Source organism: Lissotriton vulgaris, chromosome 8 (genome assembly GCF_964263255.1).
Source record: "Lissotriton vulgaris chromosome 8, aLisVul1.2, whole genome shotgun sequence".
In the NCBI taxonomy this organism is placed as follows: Eukaryota; Metazoa; Chordata; class Amphibia; order Caudata; family Salamandridae; genus Lissotriton; species Lissotriton vulgaris.
Genome location: NC_141696.1, coordinates 114,151,765 through 114,171,701, shown reverse-complemented (window position 1 = coordinate 114,171,701; position 19,937 = coordinate 114,151,765). Strand labels below are relative to the sequence as shown.

The 19,937-nt window shown below is 45.7% G+C and overlaps 1 protein-coding gene across 9 annotated transcripts in view; it reads right to left on the bottom strand.

Moving 5' to 3' along the window:
- The window catches only part of ARAP1 (ArfGAP with RhoGAP domain, ankyrin repeat and PH domain 1), a 768,097-nt gene that overhangs the window by 389,691 nt on the left and 358,469 nt on the right, over nucleotides 1-19,937 (bottom strand). For all 9 annotated transcript variants that reach the window (XM_086933788.1, XM_086933791.1, XM_086933794.1 and 6 more), the window contains exon 5: nucleotides 637-791. In XM_086933788.1, coding sequence (XP_086789914.1) covers nucleotides 637-791 — 155 coding nt within the window. The remainder of the gene's footprint in view (nucleotides 1-636; nucleotides 792-19,937) is intronic.

Sequence of the window (19,937 nt, the reverse complement as noted above, 5' to 3'; positions counted from 1 at the left end):
GTAAATCTAAACCCTTCAAGGTCAAACCATGTCCCTACTGTTGTGTAAACGGGAGTGGCAATAATACATTTCGCCCCTTCAAAGTCCGATACTTTTCCTACTGTTACTTAGACCAGCGTGAGAATAGTAAATTTCCCTACTGGAGTATGAATAATAAATCTAACCTCTCAGAATTCAACACTTTTTCCAATATTACATTGACTGAAGCACGGAAAGTAACTAACCCCTTTGATCTCCAACACTTTTCCCACTGTTGCATAAACCAAAGCGAAATTAGTATATTTAATATTCTTAGACTCCAATAGTTTTCATAATATGGGTTAGATAGATCCAAGCTCTTGCCCACCAGCCCATCTACTGAAATGCATTGCACAAAATGCTATCACTCACATTGTAAGAGAGCAGTAGTAGTAAAGTGGGCTGGCCCAGCACCCCATTCTGTAAGCTGTAGTGAGCAGAAGGAAAATGAGAGTGACATCCTAACAGACCTATCGGTGAAGGGAGCTGACCCAAAGACCCCTATTCTATTGATATATGTATGCGTTTTCGAACTTTTGATTGTACGAGTCTGGAAATAGAAATAAAGATGGTTCATGTCTGACCTTAAAAACAGATAAGAGGGCGGGGTCTACTCACCAAAATCCGGTTTAGGACGGACTGTGGTCATCAGCGGGTTTGGCAGGGTCGCCGACGGGCTCTGCGGTTTATTCCGAGGTATGATGGGTGGAGGGACGCTAAACTGCTTATCTGGAATCCGAGGCTCCGGTTCAGGAGGAGGAACGGGAGGAGGGCTGGAAAACAATAAAAACAAACAAAAGACTTTTATAAAAAATTGCTTATGTGACTTGCATGCTTTTCACACATTCGACAGCACTTCTGAACTATTTCCCATTTTTTATTCTGTGTAATGTGAGCACATTTTTCTTCTGTCATTTTCAATTTATTCAACTTTCTAAAATATTTTCTTCTCATTATTCTGCTATTGTTTGGGCTCACTTCTTACATGGACCACACAGGTTATTGTGCAAGTTTCTATTTAGGGGGTTTTATAGAGCGCTTGGTGACGCACAGCGGCGTGTCCCCGCGCTAAGGAGCTGATACCTGCCAGAACTTACAAATGCAGAAAAACTACTGTGTGAATAAAGCAGTCTTCAGCTTGGCTCTAAAGATTGTTTCTGAAGGTTCTAATCGCAGCGCCATAGGTAGCTTGTTCCATCTGGATGCTGCGAGGTGCCTAAAAGATCTTCCACCCATCCGGGCTCTGGACACCTTAGGAATTGTCATGAGTCCTGAGCATGGATTGCAACCACCAGTGGGTCACAGAGCGAGCAAGCACAGGAAAGCCTTCAGACCTTTTTCATGGAGGGCTTGTATGGGTTTTAACTCATTATGTTTTTGTTTTTTTTAATTCCGCCTATTATGGGATGTGAAAAACACACTATCCAAAAATCACAGGAGATATCATTTCCTTCAGTAGATTCCATGTGGTGTCTTTTTCAAGTGGTCAAGCGCTGTCAGCAAGTTGTGTTTGTGGAGCTAGATGTGCGACATTGTGGGGAAAAGGATAGTTTCTTGTTTAATAAATACAGCTGTGGTCCCTTTAAGACAGGCCAGAATGCACACAAGGTCCTACCCACGTGCACCTGGCATTGGTACGCGGTGCTGAGTGAGTGAACCAATAAGAGTAGGTTCAGCTCTACCAGTTGGGCCTCTGACCCAATCACCAGACTGATTACAGTTGTCTGTATGGGTTGAGACGTACCTTGAATTGCACGCGTGAGCTAGGAAGCCCAAGCCACCAACTTAAGAGAAGTAACCAGAATATTCGGATACTTCCTGCAGGTTCTATGGCGAACAACCCATCATGTTGCAGTGCTCAGCCAGGGTGAGTGCTGTCATTTAGAGTGCAAGGGATGTCACTGAGATGAGCGAGTCCGATCAGTGGCGGGGTGGTGGCTGAGACAGGCCGGTGCCTGCTCCTGGTTGGTCCTTCTCCTTTGCACTTAACCTGGAACCAATAAACCACAGGTCTTACGTGAACCTGAGAGTAATTAATTGTGGGTTTGTAATGCGCTAGAATCGACTCCCGAAGGAGTATCTCTGCGCAGTAGACCGCTGGGGAACCCGTCCTGGCTTTCCCTGTGAGATGGTCCCTACTGGATATCTCCAAGGTGAAACCAGGCATCCCCGGCGTTTGTGGGGGGCCGTTGTGGAGATGAGGCAGGCTAATGCCCAGAGTTGCCGAGTGTGATCCCTGGTTAGGTAGGCACCGAGGTGAGAATTATCGAGTCCGCTGACCCTGGTCCACAACCCTGCCGCGTCAGGAATTGAACCCTGGTCCCGGGCCGTCCTCTGCTCCCGGGTCTGCCGCCTCTAACCAGTGAGCCACACCACTCCAAGTCTCACGGTTCAGAGACGAGCCTCTTTGTTACACCAGGTTCTCACAGAGCACTGCTAAGCCAGGAGACCCACATACTGCCCCTGGAACTAGAGCCCAGCATGCCCACCAAGGGATCAAAGCAGATAAGCCCCTGGGGCACTGTTGGTACCAACTACTGGTCCATAAATGGTGTCCATACCAAGGCTTGGAACGCTACAGAATGCCCCAGGATCAGCTGTGTCTTACCGGGGAGGGTGACGGATAAAAGCCTGCCTGCGTTGTCGCTGCTGCTCTACTTACTTCCCACCTCGATAGGGCGAGGTTACCTTTCCTTGCTGAAGATGTGTAACGCAAAATAACCAACAAATGCCCCTAATTTGGAAACATCGTAAATTACTACAAAAATATTAACCTATAATCCTTGTACCGCATTGGTTTGTGTGAATCAGATACAATTTGGTGCTCACCTTTCAAGCGATATTTCCTAAACTGTGATAGGACACAAACTAATGTAAACAAATGTTCATTGATGAGTGGGAATGGAAAACAGCGTAACTACTTTGGTGAATCTTTAAACAATATCAATATGAAAGTCTTAGCAGTTTTTTATTGATTTAGTATGAGGTACTTGCAAATGTCAGTGATGTTGTCCACAAGGACTGGCAAAGTCAACATGTCTTGCATTTGGACTGCCAATGCAGGCCTATTGGCTTTGCCAATGTTTTCTGCCAATGTTATTCAGAATAGGCAAAAATAGAAAAACGTGGTTTTCTTCCCAATGGTCTGCAGCAAAAAAATAGAGAAAAGCAGGCATGCGTCAAGAAGCAGCCACCATTTATTTGTATTATTTACCATTCAAAGATGGTGGAAGATAATCCTGGAGAGGTACATAAAAAACAATTTAAATGAGAGCGAAAGTTTTGAAAAAGGATTGTCCTGGCATTAAATGTACGTTGCAAGCCCTCTTTTATTTTTGAACGGGAGGGGTGGTGGAGCGACAGAGGAACAGGTGGGGGAAGTCAACGTGGCGGGGCAATAGGGAGTCTGAGAGAAAGATGGGGGAGCAAAGGAAAAGAAAGAGATGGGAGGAAGGATAAAAAAAAAATCTGGCAGGAAGGAGTAGGGGAAGCAACGGATGAGGGAGAGGAAGAAGCAACACCGAGCCCCAAGGAAGAGGCAGGTAATCAAGGGGGAAAGCAGTACACAGAGAGAGAGTGCAAGACAACCCTTGCACTTCGATGGAGTGCTGAAGGAAAAAAGAAGTGCCTTGAATGTAGCCGAGGAAGGGTACAAGTCATCCAATCAAAATGATGGTAAAGAAGCTATGCTCTAGGGGAGGGACAAACACTTGAAAAGGAAAGCGAGCTATTGAATGCAAAGCAAGGAAAAGAGTGACAAGAAACCAGCTAATGGTAAGCAACTGGCTGACCCAAAGCCTACTGCATGTATTAGCACTGGCCACTATAGGTCATCGACAACAAGAAAGATGTAAAAATGACCCACAGCTTTTTCAAAAACGGTTTTGAATAATATGGAAGCAAATCTGCATTCAGTGGCACTAAAAATAGGGACGGCTGAGTCTAAACTATTAATTCACTGTCAGTTACCAAGACACAGTTTTAAGGGTAAGATCAGGTTTTCGCTGTGTAGCGCTGACGCCGGCCCATGCACTATCGCTGGTCTGTGTTCATCCAGAAATACCAGCTCCACACTGGCTTTACGGGTCACCTAGTTGGTCAGCCTCGTCCATGCCTACTAAACAAATATGCTGCGGGCTTCTAAATACATTATGGATGATAGACCCACCCGCTAAAGAGGTATATCATTTGAGGGATTCTGCATACGAGAAGATAGATATGCAAGCTCACTTTCAGAAGACCGCGTCAGCCAAGAAACTGTTCCCTTCACTTCTCACAATGAAAAATACAGACTTGAGGGTCTTGTGCTGGTGGGATCTGTACATGGTGCCTTACTCCCCTCAGTACCTCTCACACTGCTCTATTTATTTGTGACACTAGAGTGATGAGAAAGTTGTATATCCACTTCTTCCTGCTTTCTGCCCAGAGTACTTCTGAACCAGAAATATTAAACCCAAAAAAACAAGCAAATAGAGAGGCAACAAACCAAATATTTTTCAAAATGCTTCAACACACTAAAGGAATAACAGTGTCCTTCGTTGATGCCCAAAAAGATTTCTTTAATACATCCTTGAAATATTTTTGATGCAAGATGATCAAACCCAACAGCCAACGCGTTTCGCCCCTCAGACGGTGACGGTGATTGATAACCGCTCATACTGTTTCAAGATGAATATAAAGTTCCCTTTTCTTCTATGCCACTAAACTTTCTTCCTTTTCAAGTACTCACACTGAGCACCTCTCCTTTACGCACGTTCCCCCCTGGAGCAACCTTTCCCTTTGGTAAATACTTGAATAATACTTGATAATTTCACCGGAAACTGAATACATTAAATCTATTGGTGAATTACTGTTCGGTTTGTTGCTGTCTGCTTTTACATTTGATGTCTAAACTATTGACAAAAGCTTAAGGAGTTTATTTAATATCACACTAAACTCCTTTGTACTTTGATAATTGACCATTTATAATGTTTTTTTGACTTATAGGTTTGTTGGAACTAGGTTCTAGGACCATTGTCTTTGACAACCCTACAGCAAAGCTCGCATTTGTTTGTTCATGCAGAGGACACGAGATGCTGCATCTTTCACGCGGCTGGTTGCACCTTTGGGATCAGAAAGAATTGTGCGCGCTCTGCACCCAGAGCTTAATTTGTAAAACATGAATACATACAGGTGCATCGGCCCACAGTCTTCCTTAGGAGCCCACCGCCAGAGCTAGTAATTGCCAGGTCTGCTGAATACCACGGCTGCTTAGTTTTCATTAAATGCCACGCCGCCTTCTTTCATTGCTATACACTTCCTATCTCTATAACTCCCTCCTGCAGGTTCGTCTTCTTCCCCTCTTTCTCCCTTTCTCACTGTTTTCCTTAATCTTCCTCTTTATCTTCTTCCTTGTCTGACTTTCTCTGTCTTGCTCTGGTCAAAGTCTAGTGATAAAAAGGAAGAAGTTCCGATTCCCCAAAAACATAAGTGCAGGAGCCCACAACGTGCAAACCCCGGCATAAATTAAGTGTTGCAAGCGTCGCTTTAAGGCTGAGAGGATGAGAGCTTTGAAGAATACATAGACCATGGGATCTCGGATCTTGCACTCCCCAGAGTTCTCACCACCCTCTGATCTTTTTGTCCCAATCCAGCGATCTTAGACTGCAAGATGATACTGTTTCCCAAAAATTTGAAAGCGTTTGAGTCACCCTGAGGCTCATCTCAGCCAATCCAGAAGCCCGATACTAAAATGCTTTGGACACATGAACCGCCTTCTCTTTGAGTTAGGGGCGAGAGCGCACATCGAGTTCTTACTCACTTCCATACTAGACAAATGTAGGTCACAGCTTTTTATCACAAACTCTGCAAACAAAAAGATCTAGAGAAATCCACAGTCTGATGCCCGCCTGATCTCCAACACCAGCTCCCATGATCACATCTGACCACATATGACCCGTCATCTTTTGGATCTCTCCACTGGCAACTGGTCAAGGAAAGGTGACATTTCAAAGCTCTGGTGGGGAACCATGTTGCATTAGCAAAGAAACACACATGCAGTTTCAGAACTTGATAACCCTGGACATACAGAGAGACCGTCATGTTCAGATCCTACACCAACAGCGGCAGAGAATTTGTGGTTTGGGAAACTTCCTATATGAAACTCAACATCAAAACAACCCTGACAAATCCCAAATCTCTACTATCCCTAAAGGAAAAGGAAATTCAAACATTTCACTAATCTCTTCTATCTTTCCACAGTGTTTGTTGTCATTCTTCTCTGTGACCGTGAAGCTTCTGTTATATTCTGCACCTTGGAAATTACCACATGAATAAAATAAAAGAAAGTCTGAGCCAGTAAAACCAAAGAACGTAATTCCTGTGATGAACGAAGATCTGCAGCGGCCAGTAGGCACCAGGGCCTTTTCAAGAGCTGTATTTATTAATAGTTTCAGAGGAATACTCAAAGATCTGGGATTCCAAGGCATTTGTCAAGGGATTCACAAAACCATATATGAGTTTGGGAAGTAGTAGCAAAGGAGTACACTTTTGCGTACTTTTACATTCCTTTGTAAATCAGCGCCATGGAGAGTCTAAAAAGTAAGTACCCATGTTATCTCCCGTCAACAGGGCCTTTTTCACAACAGATGGTAAGCTCCTATCCAAAGGTTTTATGAGGGACACTGAAGGGTGTGATGGTATAACCATTCTCAACCATGTCCTGGCTGGAGTAAAACTCAACCTGACTCTCACTGAACCAATACCCAATCTCTGTATCGCGGGCAACTGTATCTTGATAGTTGTGATCCCCAGGCAGAGCATCAAACAATGTCTTGTCCAATATAAAGATAAACCAGGTCGTGGACGAATAGATCAACATGCCTGGTCCTGGTGTAGGACAATAATAATAGGTACCTCCATGCGTTTACGGCTGGGTCGCCAACTGGTTTATCCAATGGCATTCCTGCAGGTGAAACCATTCTGCTGTTTACGTCACTTATCAGACATAAAAATGAATTCCCTTGATTCATGTCACTGTTTATATGTTCACGAGGAAAGATGTACATGTATTGATGTTGGGGCGAGTGTAGATACAGTACATTAGGACATAGTAAATCTGGTCCCACTAATGAAATTGTAGTAAGGGCAACCTGTAAGTTTGGAAGAAGTGTAAAACTGCTGCAAGAATGCTGAGAAAAAGCAAAGTATTGCAAGATGTATTTGTTTTATATGCGTTTAATATTGCAGTAAAAAACTACGAATTAGAAAGAATATAAAAACAGCTGTTTCCATGCCAGATATTTCAACGACCACTGATGCATGATTAGATCTGGCTTTGCCGCATAAATTCTGGCGCCCTGCTGCAGAGTGTAGCCTGTTCTAACAAAATATGTATTTGCTGGAATGGGTCTTTCCTCCCAATTTTTGAAAAAATCTCTCCTGTGGAGGGACTATTTCCCCCCTCCGGCTCTCTCCGTACAACCCAACTCTACAGATGGGTTCGGGCACATCTCTCCCTCATAGATAAGTCCAAAAATTGGCATGTATGACGTCAGCAATGCATGCCAGAAGCTTTGATGATGCTAAGGGCCAATCATTGTGCGGGGACCCTACCTGGTTTCCCATCCAATTTGCAGTCGTGACGTTAGGAGCCAGGTCCGCTGCAGAAAGGGAAGCGATGGTATTTGGCGCCACCTAGTGTTGCAGCGTTAGCAGTGTCACGTGGGAACAGTTCAGGCCTGCTTTTAATTATGAGGAGAACGCGGGGAGCCAGTAGACGTGGGGCCTGGAGCACAACATGCCCGACTGACCTCCCCACGTGACGGCCCTGACGTCAGGTGAGAGTTTAGTGCATAAACAGTTCAAGTGCCGCCTCCTCTTTGAACTACACTTGAACGTAGGACACACAAACGACTTGCAGTGCTCTCTGTGGTTACCCGAGGTAAGAACAGGCCCGACTCGGCGAACCACTACCGCAGAAAGCAAAGTGACAGGCGGTGTGACCTGGGGGCACGATGCATGAGCTGGGAGAGGGGGGGGGGGGGGCTGGAATTTCCCAAGAACGGCCCAAGGCAAGCTATGTACGCAGGATACGCCGGCGACAAGACAATCTCGTAACTTCCAAACAAACGGGAGGTCACCGCGCCACCCTCGACCCTTCACACGTGACCTGTCAACTGTTATTGTCAACGTGGTACACAGACAGCTCAGCTCCTCTGGCTGCGATCAAATTGTGTTTTTTTCCCCCAACAAGTTCAATTCCAAATTTCGACAGTAAGGCAGTTCTACTTTAAACATTTGGAAGTCTAGCTCGCAGGTTTACTTCTACGTGTGCAGATAAGATTTCCGACTTTTTGGAGATTCTCTCACATCACATGTCCCGCTGGGTGGAAGTCTCCAAGGAGTGAGTGAAGTTGAAATGTGCACGCGCGCATTGAACTTTTTTCTTCTTTGCCACAACACAATAATGTATGTATGTATAAAGTTTATATAGCGCGAACATGATCCCGAGGGATGTCAGAGCGCTTTAAAATTACGGAAGGTCAAGGTTAGGCATAAAATACATATCAAAAGAAACAGTTACACAGAGTGCAACACCATCACAGGAGTTGAAATATATATATATATATATATATATATATATATATATATATATATATATATATATATATATATATATATATATATGTTTGTTCTGCAACAAAACCGCTTTCCCTACAGCTCCGTGAAATCTTGCGGTGTTCCACCCAAATTCTTATCATGGAAACACGAAGGACCCACTTCCACATGTCATTCGCACATACAAGTTTAAATTGTTTGGTTTACGAGTTCAAATTCACTTTTGCAATTTACAGAAGTTGAGTTTGCACTCATAAAGAAATGTATTCATGAAAAATATTACTTCAATATTTTGTTACATCACATATGAGCAAATCTTCTCCCAGTGGCGGATAGTGGGCGACGAGGGGTGGGCTTCCAAATGGAATGTTTGGGGATACCCACAAAGATTTGCCTTTGGAATTTCATAAATTTGACACAGCCCATACACATCATGAAATTAGGCAGAGATTTACCCCGGTCAGTGGCAGGAGTAAATCAATTTCCAAGGTAAGAATGAGAAGAGAACACCCCCAAAACCGGTGAGATGTAGGTAGAGATTTCTCGACAGGGAAAAATATCCCCGCGTCATCTCTGGGGAATAAAAAAGAAACATTTAAATAAAGTGTCATTGCTGTAATGTAGAGGTAATTTTGTTTGCACGATTAAGGTGCTGTAAATTAGAAGTGCCCTGTGCATTTCCAGCAGTCCTGTCCGGGTGCAGGAAAGTTACACAGATTGTCATTCTCGGCAGCTGCATAAGAGCAAACCATGACCTCTGACTGTGCATGCACCAGACGATGTACAACGCAAAAATAAGCACTTGGCATGCAAAAGGGAACCGGGAAAAAAACCTTAAGTATTGCCGGTAACCTGCAACAGTTAAAGGTTTCCAAAGCTACCAAAGGAAATCTTTTCAAGTTTAAAAAAAATGTAATTCTGCACCCGTGGAAAACAGTTCAGTTAAATTTAGTCCGGTTTAATTGAGAATCGGCCAAAATTACTTTTTGGGAGAAACTTTGCAAGCGTTTCTGTCTCATGCCGCCCAACAGTCTACTTACTATCCTGGCAGACTTTTTTTACACCACCGGAAATTCACTTAACTAATTCTCGAAGTGAATCAAGACAAGGAATTTGGAATTGTACATGTCTTTTAAATTCAGGCACACAGCTGTACATTTCTCACCATAAAACAAAACAAAAGCTGACATCTCTTCACAGACATATCCGGGTTTGCAATAAATATAGAAAGGTGAAACTGAAATTTGTTCTGCTGAGTTATAATCAAAGGAACAAACCCCGTCGGAAAGCATGACCCGAGTGCGTGGGAGAAACTGACGCCGCAGGTGAACAAGATGCAAGGCCCGACCGCCTCAGCTGAGGACACGGTGGAGGAACAAGGCTATGTGTTGATCTGTGGGTTACATACTGGTGGTCCAAGAGGCGATGTGCTGATCCGTGAGTTAGGTTCTGGGGGTCCACGAGGCGATGTGTTGATCTACAGGTTAGGTACTGGTGGTCGACGAGGCGATGTGTTGATCTGTGGGTTAGGTACTGGTGGTCCACGAGGCAATGTGTTGATCTGCGGGTTAGGTACTGGTGGTCTCTGTGGGTTAGGTACTGGTGGTCCACAAGGCGATGTGTTGATCTGCAGGTTAGGTACTGGTGGTCCACGAGGCGATGTGTTGATCCGTGAGTTAGGTTCTGGTGGTCCACGAGGCGATGTGTTGATCTGTGGGTTAGGTTCTGGCGGTCCACGAGGCGATGTGTCGATCTGCGGGTTAGGTACTGGTGGTCCACGGGTTAGGTACTGGTGGTCCACAAGACGATGTGTTGATCTGTGGGTTAGGTTCTGGCGGTCCACAAGGCGATGTGTTGATCTGCAGTTTAGGTACTGGTCGCCCTCGAGGCGATGTGTTGATCTGCGGGTTAGATACTGGTGGTCCACGAGGTGATGTGTTGATTTGTGGGTTAGGTTCTGGTGGTCCATGAGGCGATGTGTTGATCCGTGAGTTAGGTTCTGGTGGTCCACGAGGCGATGTGTTGATCTGTGGGTTAGGTAGTGGGGGTCCATGCAGTGATGTGTTGCTCTGTGGGTTAGGTACTGGTTGTCCACGAGAGCCTCTGAGATCAGAAAATGCACAGGCTTCCCTCTTAAATGGGTACATGGTGCATAAGCCTACAAAATGATGCGGACGGTCGCATCAAATGCTTTTGTGTTCATTTAGTTTATTTTTTACTTTAGCCACACATCACAGATGCTGAAAAACTACTGGCAAAGAAACCTGTCACAAAGGTAGGATCTATTGGCTTTGCAAATAGTTTTTCTTTTGGTCTTTTCCCATCTTGCTTTCACGCCTTCTTTCCATTCTATCTGCTCTTTTATCCAGCCGTATTTCTCTCAATTTCCATCCACTCCTCTTTCTTTTTATCCATCCGTCCTTCTCTCCATCCATCTTTCTCAATCATTCCTTTTTCATCCATCATACTTTCTTCTTCTTGCTAGCCTTCGACCCATCCATCGATCCACCTCTCCATTCATCCTTTTTCTTTCGTCCATCGATTCTCGCAATCCATTCATCTCTCTAGTCATCCTTCTCCCCATTGATCCTTCCTCTCCAACCATCTACCTCTGCATCCATCCATCTCTTAATCCATCCATTCTCTCTGCATCTTTCTCTCATCTCGTTGTCTCACCACCTCCATCCATTCCTTCCACTGCAATAGATCCTACTTTTTATGAGCTTTTTGGTGACCACTGTGTTGACTAAAGTCAATGAAGCCATAAACAAATGTTTCACAGATTTGCCAAGTGACACCCACCCCCGCTTAAGCTGCTAAAGTGGGGGGTTGATGGCGCCCCTGCTCACTCTACAGGGACTGATCTTCAGTTCCTTGTGCACCAGTTCTTGGTTGGCCGCCATGGCCACGGTTCCCTCCTCTCCAGTGTAATGTGCGTAAATCAATGGGCGTGTTTGATTACGCACATGCTGGTGGTGTGCACCTGATCAGCGTCACACTGACGGACATTCACGTAAGTGGGGAATGAACATAAGTTACAAGTCGGATAATGTATCCCTTGAGTCCTGAGTCTATGTGTAATACATTTACACAGGATAGTCCAGGATTGAGGTCTTCCCAAAAACATGACTGTGGGGAACTTCCTGACAAGCTGTATATGGTATTTACTACAGCTTTGAGACAACCCACCACACGAACTTTGTGAACATTCCTATGAGCCTTGGAACCAGAAGGGTTGGCTTACCGGACAAAGAGGCCGGGCGGCAGGCAACAAGGTGCTCTTGGAAGACCAATACTGTCCAGTGCCTCCACCTGTAATAACCCAGAGGATAGGCGACCCAAAGAAAATGCGACAAGGTTTGAAAAAGTTGCAAGAGTGGTGTTGAAAGTGGACGCTCAGATTCAATACCGCTACACGCTAGGTCCTGCAGTTTCCCCACAGGCAGTCCTAGGGGCAGCACGCTAGGGGAAGGGAAGTCTTAAGAAAGACAATGCAGGACGGTGATCATTTGGTTCTTCCATCTGATGACCTCAAACTGTTAAATGTAAGAAGGTGAAGAATACTGAAGAGTAGAAGATATAGTCAGCAGCATATGAGATAATGTGCTTCTGCAGAACACTCGCTTGTTGGCCATCGCCTGGACCACTGTACCCACTCCTGAGGGCCTCATCTCAAGAAGGACGACAGTACGCTGGAACCCTGCAGATTTACAGGGCATAACCCAAGAACAAATACTGATCCATCAACAGATGCACCAACTTTGGATGCTGGTGGAGGTGGTATATATAAGTAATAAGCCATTGCTGAAGTTACACCGTAATATCCCAGATTATTTCGTAGGCCCTCGGCTAAAGCCGCTGACTTACAATTCAAGACCGAGTCGTTGGTTTTACTGTACAAATTAATTTGATAGGGTCTGTGGTCTCCTCGGAAGAGAGTTAAAAGCAGACTGGGCAAGCACCATAGCACACACCACATTGATTGCAATGGAGTACGCGGCCACAGTAGGCTTTAATAATAAACGTTTATACAGACCTTCCACCTCAAATATACTTTAAATAATTTATATCCAAGTATAATGTGATAACTCTGTGAACTTTCAGGCGGTCACAGGATTTTCTGCATACATCCCCTCTCGGATGTATACAATGAACGAGTAAGCGCCTCAACTTTGCTGGCCCAAATGTAAAGATAGGAGCATTGCTCCCTGGTGATGCTCAAGAGAGATCCTTTCATAAGCTTGCATCTCAGCACCCCAATTTGTCGACTTAACTCAGGACCTCTGGCCATGGTCACACCTGTATGGCTTCGCTGGAGGAGCGCTGCTTATCCTTTGCTAGAGCATACACATCTCAACAAGCATGAAACATGAAATCATGTACCAGATTAAACATATGCTCGTCTGACCTCCAAGCATGGGCGGGCACGAGCTTTCGGAAGATGAGTGGTAACATTCCGGCACCCCTCCTCTTTGGAACTCAAACAGCAACGGCAAGAGAGTATCTCGACCCCTTTTTAGGCTCCGCACCCATACCAGCTCCAAAGAGTAAATCCCTGGAGATCTGGATTGAAGAGAATCTTTCTCTAGATCAACAGATGTTTGTTCCAGCTGTTTTTTTGACCCTTTGCATGCTAAGAAAAGCTCTTCCTTTCCTTCCTAAAGTTCTGCATGCCATGATGGAGTCTGCATGTGTCCTGACATGAAAAGACTGCTGGGCTCCTGGAAAAAGCACTAGATAGATTACAACAGATTCAACACCGGACTGACTACCCGAGCAGCCAGGGCCCTTAGAGAACGACTTCTGACCTTCAAAGCTAGAAATAAACTGCATTGGCTCGCAGAGAAACAGAGGATTCCCTTTGAAATCCGGCCCATCACAACAGGAAATGGGAGACCCTGAACCGGGAGAAGATGTTGAGGGGACAGTTGATTAATACTTTTTAAATGGGTTTGTGATGCTGATCTGCTGTAATTTGATGCAATAGTACCAATTATGCCGCCTAAGTGATCCAATGTCATGTATGGATTTATATCTATTTGTACAGGGTGTGACTCAACTTTCTCTCCTGGTCTTTAGAGGGGGTGAGGGATGGGACAATTTACTGAACTGTAATGTTATTTTGTTCTTAGACTCAATAAACTTTCTTTAAACGTTAAAAAAAAGTCTGCTTATTATGCAATAAGCCTTCTATAACATTGATACATTTCGCCTCAAGGAAAAGTTTACGAAATATTAACGTACTAGAGCGCTAGGGTCCTCTTCAGCGTTCCTGGTCCATATACCCACGGTCAATCGCTCCAGGATGGGGCACGCGCACTCCACCATCTCAACACCACATTATGGAATGCCCTCACATGTACTCTAGGTAAACAGCATAATCACCTACACTCCCAGAAACTGCTTATGACACCTCTGCCTGCTAATGTCCTTCCTCCTAGCAGTTAGTTAGCAGGCTTCTTTTTCAAGGGCCCTCTGGGCTGAACGCGTACTGTATGAATTAATTAAATAGGAAATAAACACAAATGAAAGTACACTAAGTGATTTAATTTTCTGGGAATAGAAGGATTGAGAATGTTCCATGACTCACTACAAATGGAGGTTTGAAATGTAGATAAAGGTAAGGTCTGTACAATAACACTGAGAGGCAACTAAAGGGCAATAATGGGCCCCAAATGCATATCACCCTGGAGATATATCTCCAGGGTACAAGTGCACATGCACTGCTAAGTAATGATGCTGTGACATTGACAGCTTTACAACCAGGGGTCTAGATATTGTTACCACAGCAGATACAGCGGCACCGGCCCATAGCTAGGAGGGGCCCACTGAATACAATCTATTGCGGTCTTAGACTACAAAGAGGGGTACTGAGTTTTTTACCTAACACAAAGAACCCTTTACTGCAGCTCCACCACACTATCCCAGAATATTTGATTTTTCACAGTACATCCCAGTGCCTAGTTTGTCCAATTAATTGCCGGTGCCGAGCACCAGAAACCACCGGCTCAAATTAAGCACTGGTAGGCCCTCAGCTGAAGCCATGGTCTTACATTGCCAGAACAAGTCCTTGGTTTTATTACAGAAATGAATGTAATATGGTCCGTGGCCTCTTAGGGGGATAGTTAAAAGCAGACTATGTCTGGTGGCAGGCGCCCATGTCACACACCACATTGACCAATATGCCAATATCTCTCTACGTGTTGTGACCAACGTCACATGTACAATCACCACTGAGCCATAGGCATCCAAGTAGGACCTTGCTACATTCAACAATACGTAGGCACCTGAGGAACACATAGGAATTTTCAGCACCTCAGGGAAAATACAATTTTGCCTCAGGAAAAAAAACTTTTTTGGGGCCCTTCTCTGTTAGTTGGCACAGCCTGTAGGTGCCCACCAAAGATGCTTTATAGAAGTGCCTGCCTGGCGTGCCCTTCTCCCACAACTCTACCTCCACCTGCAGTATGCACAGCATGTTGACCTTTCTAATGGCATGCATGACCTCCAGCTCATTCACACTGGCAAAGTCAACTGAACCACTTCAATACCTGGTGCCTTCCCACGGAATGCTGCAAGATTCACCCCGCCACTACAGCTAGGCACCAGCCAGCCACCACAGCTAGGCACCAGCCAGCCACCACAGCTAGGTACCAGCCAGACACCACAGCTAGGTACCAGCCAGCCACCACAGCTAGGTCCCTATGCATCACCCACCGGGCAATCTATAGAAGAGGTCCCCCACTACTAAGCTCACTGATCTCCCCCTATGTACCCAGCAGGCATCTCAGATCAGCCTCCGCCCACCTACCAAAGGTCCCCAGGATTCTGAGATCACAATGGGGTGGATGCTCTACGTCCTATCTGGCACCCAAACTCTGTTTCTTTATAGTCCATGGGATGCCGAAAGCACTGATCAGGTCCCTTTATCGTGCTGAACGTTTTTCAGGTCCTTTTACAAGCATGTTAACTGGATCCAATGGAAACCCTAACCCTTTCCAATCAGGTTAACTGGATCCAATGGAAACCCTAACTCTTCACAATCAGGTTAACTAGATCTAATGGGATCCCTAACCTTAACCATCAGTAATCAAAGGCCAATAGAAAGTCTAACAGTCAGATGGCCTGGATCCAATAGGAGCCCTAACCCTTCACAATCAGTAATCAAAGGCCAATGGTAGTCCTGACCTTTCCAGTCAGTAACCAAAGGCTAATGGAAACCATAACCCTAGCAATCAGGTGGCCTGGATCCAATGAGAGTCCATACCCCGAACAGTCAGGTGTTCTGAATCCAATGGAAGCCGAGGAGTCCCATGCTAGGTGGCCTAAAGCTAGGCCCAATGTGAACCGAATATATGTTTACAAAGTGGACAAAAAAGGGCTAACATTTTTAGGAAACACTACTTAGCCTGGAAGGAGCAAGGTTAGAACCTGGGTTTCATGTCAAATATTATTGCCAGACGAAACCTCCAGTTCTGTGCGCAAAAAGGAAACCGCCTCCCACTGCTGGTTGACGTTCTCTTTTAATACCGTTGTCTGATGGATGTTGGGTAGCTTGAGTTTTCAGTTGTGTTTATTTGCTCCGATTTCGGAAACTTCAAAGTATAATTTAATGTTGTGCAGTATCAAGAGGGTGCGAATTAGATGAATATGGGTAATTTAAAGTGGTTACAAAAATGGGCCCCCAAAATATGTCTTTGTGAGGGGCCAAGAAATGTAGAGGCCTGGAGTTTCCATTCCTTGCAGGGCACTCGAGATTTGAAACATTACACGGGCATGAATCAAATACACCGAAGCCCGGGCTTGTTTTATTCATTTTCATAAGTTTTCCTAAGCCTTATAACACATACTACATAAAAAAAAATGTTTTACAACCCACTTAGTAGAGACTTTTCAATAGCTTTGAGATGTACAGCGACGCCAGCCCTGCTAAGTGTCACTCATCGAAGGTGATACTAACTCCAATACTTCTCTCTTACAGCATTCCCGCACTTTAACATTTTGTGACGCCCTTCCTGTAGGCTCCTCCAAGCTCACTGCAGTGAGCATGAAAGTGCCCTGCAGCCTGCCGGACACACTCCACTGTTGTTGCTGCCAGTTGGATCTCGGGGTCAGAGGTCGCGGCCATGCATGTGTCCCCCATCAGAGCATCGGTCCCTTGTCATGCGCTGGCAGTGGCCCCAGGCCAGTGGTCTCTCTGCTCACCCCGGGGATGGTCGAGAGACCCCTGCAGCCTTGTCATCTGGATGAGGCCCCGCACATTGTAAGTCCAGGCCTCAACCTCACACAGTCTCACTCACTACCTGTCACTGACTCTCACTCACAGCGGCATCGATGGATGACGGTTCAATAGACAAGCAAGAAAAGTGCGCCTGTCTCCCCTTCCTCCGATTATATTGCACTGCCCGACCCTCCCAGTGCATCCCACCCAGCCCACCCATGGAATACCCTCAGTTTAAAGGGACACTCCAGGGTCTACCCTCCTGATATCTCAGTGCTTTGTGATCAACAAGGGGGTAACGAAGTTTGACTCAGATGTTTTATTTTCTATTCTGGGGCGTTTTAGAATTGAACTGGGCTGATTGCTACTGTGAAAAAATGTCAAGATTTGTTCATGGACATCATTTAGGGGTCGCAACTGCGACCCCTGGCTTTTCATCCCCTGCGGCCCCTGGCACTGACTTTGCCACCCCTGGTATCAGAGGTGGCAAAATCAGTGCCACACAAGGGCAGATCCTCTTTCCTTATTTCCTGCTCGTTTTCAGTTATACTTGTAGTGAATGATACTATAATATTCTCCATTCGTCTAATACAAAAATGGAGCGCACTTTGCTGGGATGGGACCCTTGGTGGCAGCTGTGGTAAGTAAAAAGGCTTTTAAATTTAGGTTGGGTGCCTGCTTTGGGGGTGAGAGTGTGTTTATGTGAGCGAGCGAGCCTGTGAGAGCATGTCTGTATGTGTAAGGATGTGTGTGTGAGTGAAAGTGAGTGAGTCTAGTGACAGGTGGTGAGTGAGACTGTGAGATCGAGGTCCAGATTTAATATTCTTTGACACAAGGCAACGCTGCCGCAAAGTTTCTGCGCTGCCTTGCGTTGGAGGGGAAAAAATGCACCATTTGTACCTAGATGTAGTGCATTTTTCTCACTCTGCGCTGATTCACTTTTAGCAGCCATGCACCAACACAGACACCCTTGCAACATAGCGCGAGGGCGCGCACAAGCTCTGAAGAATAGGTTTTGTATTGGAAAGGGCCGCTTCCATACAATGCAGCATACGTGCAAAGTTGGAAAAACATGGAACGTCACCTGCCTTGAGGAGTCGTAAAACGGCACAAATTCCTGTCTACCAATGTTTGTCGACACAGACTTGCATCAAAACCCATGGGGGGTTGCATGAGGGCGCCCACGCCCCGCCCATGGATTGCCCCCTTGAAGCTAAATTACACATAGCAGCGCATAGCTTAATTTTGCGTTACTTTGGGATAGTACCCATGCAAATATAGATTTACATTGGATGCTAAATCCAACCCTTACACTTTGCACCGGGTTTACATCACAAAAGTGATGCCATCCCAGTGCCAAGTGTTAGTAAACCCGGGCTAGAGTGACAGTAGGTCTGAGTGAATATTAGTGAGATTAAGTATGAATGCAAGTGAATGAGTGAGAATTAATTCGAATTAAGGGGTTGTAAGAGAGTATGAATGTGATGCTAGGGTCATGTGGCATGCCTTCCACACAAAAAAAATCAGGGTCAAGGGCCATATGGTATAACTTCCTGTGACGTCATTAAGGTTCAAAGGGTATTTGATGTCACTTCCACTACCCCTCGTTTTTAGGTGAATTGACGCCAATGGATTTCTTGACAGCCCTGCTAAGTGCCAGACACATCTGGTATTGGTAAAGCGCAGAAATATGCAGACTGCACTAAATTCAAACATGCGCTTGTAAGTACATATGTGAAACTGTAGAATTCTCAACCCGAAGCTACAAAATATTAGACTTGAAGCACCGTTCAACATCAACTGCGGAAACTCCATGGTCCAGACAAATATATTTTGGTGTCTGCGGAGTAGTTTTTAGGTCGAGCAGCGTAGTCGCTGCTCGACACCTTTTGTTGCCCGTATCTGGGAATGTGGACAGCAATGTGCCACGAGCTTTTCCTTTCCAGTTTTCACCGTGGGAGCGCGCCTCTCAGACGCGCTTGCGCAGACACGCACACACAGCCCCTGCTTTCCATGCAAACACGGCGCGCGCACACACACACACAGCCAGCCCCTACCCCCTGCACACACACAGGCATGCGCGCACATACACACGCTGCCGCTCCCCCACCCCCCCTGCACATGCACACACACACATACAGACACGCACACACAGACACACGCATATACACCCGCCGGAGCCCCCAACCCTCCCCTGCACACACACACACACACACACACACACCCGCCCCCCCTTACAACTAAGCCCTACTAACCGCCGCCACTCCTGACTTCGGCAGCCACCGCGGGGCTCTCCCTCAGGCATGGGAGCCCTGCCCGCGTCACCAATGCTGCTCTCTGGCACTCCGTGGATGCGGGCTTCACGTAGAAGGCGGAAGTCCCGCCCCACGACCGGCTTCACGCTGCCGAACTTCCGGTTGCGCTGATCTTGTGTTTTTTTGGATCCATTTCACGGCGAGCAACTAAATCAAAACAACCGTGACGTCAATGTGGGGCCAAGCGGAAACAATTCTATATCTAATGCTGCTTCCATCAGCTGGCCTCCATGAAGGATTGTCGCAGCAGCCAACGGGGTTGGTGATTGTCCCCTTGTTTTTTTTGAGTTTCATATAGCGCGAAGTACAGGAGCACCTGTTTTGTTACAGACAGACACATTCATTTAATAGGAAAATACCAGCACTTATCTGGCGGAAACAGGTATTCTATAGAGTGAGCACCTGCGCTTCTACATTTCCTTTTAAATCACTGCGAGTTGTGCACCATTGGCGAGACAGACGAGTCTGCCACATTTCTCAGCTTCGTTCTACAACACTCCCGTAAAGTCTCCCACATTTTCAGCAGCATTTTGCCGTCACACTGTCACCTCGCGATTCATTTCCAAGGTTATTGCCATGCGAATTAAAATGTGTCTCACCAGTCCCACTCCTTTCTTCAACCTAATATTTCTTTGGTTTAAAATGACCTGGCATGCATTTGTCACCAGCTATGCACAAGTGACTTTAATTTCACTAGTGAGCATTTAATTGAACTAGTGTAACATGAAAAGTGAAGCGACTAAGTGTGCTTCGCCTTCATGTGACATTCTTTTCTCATCCACCAC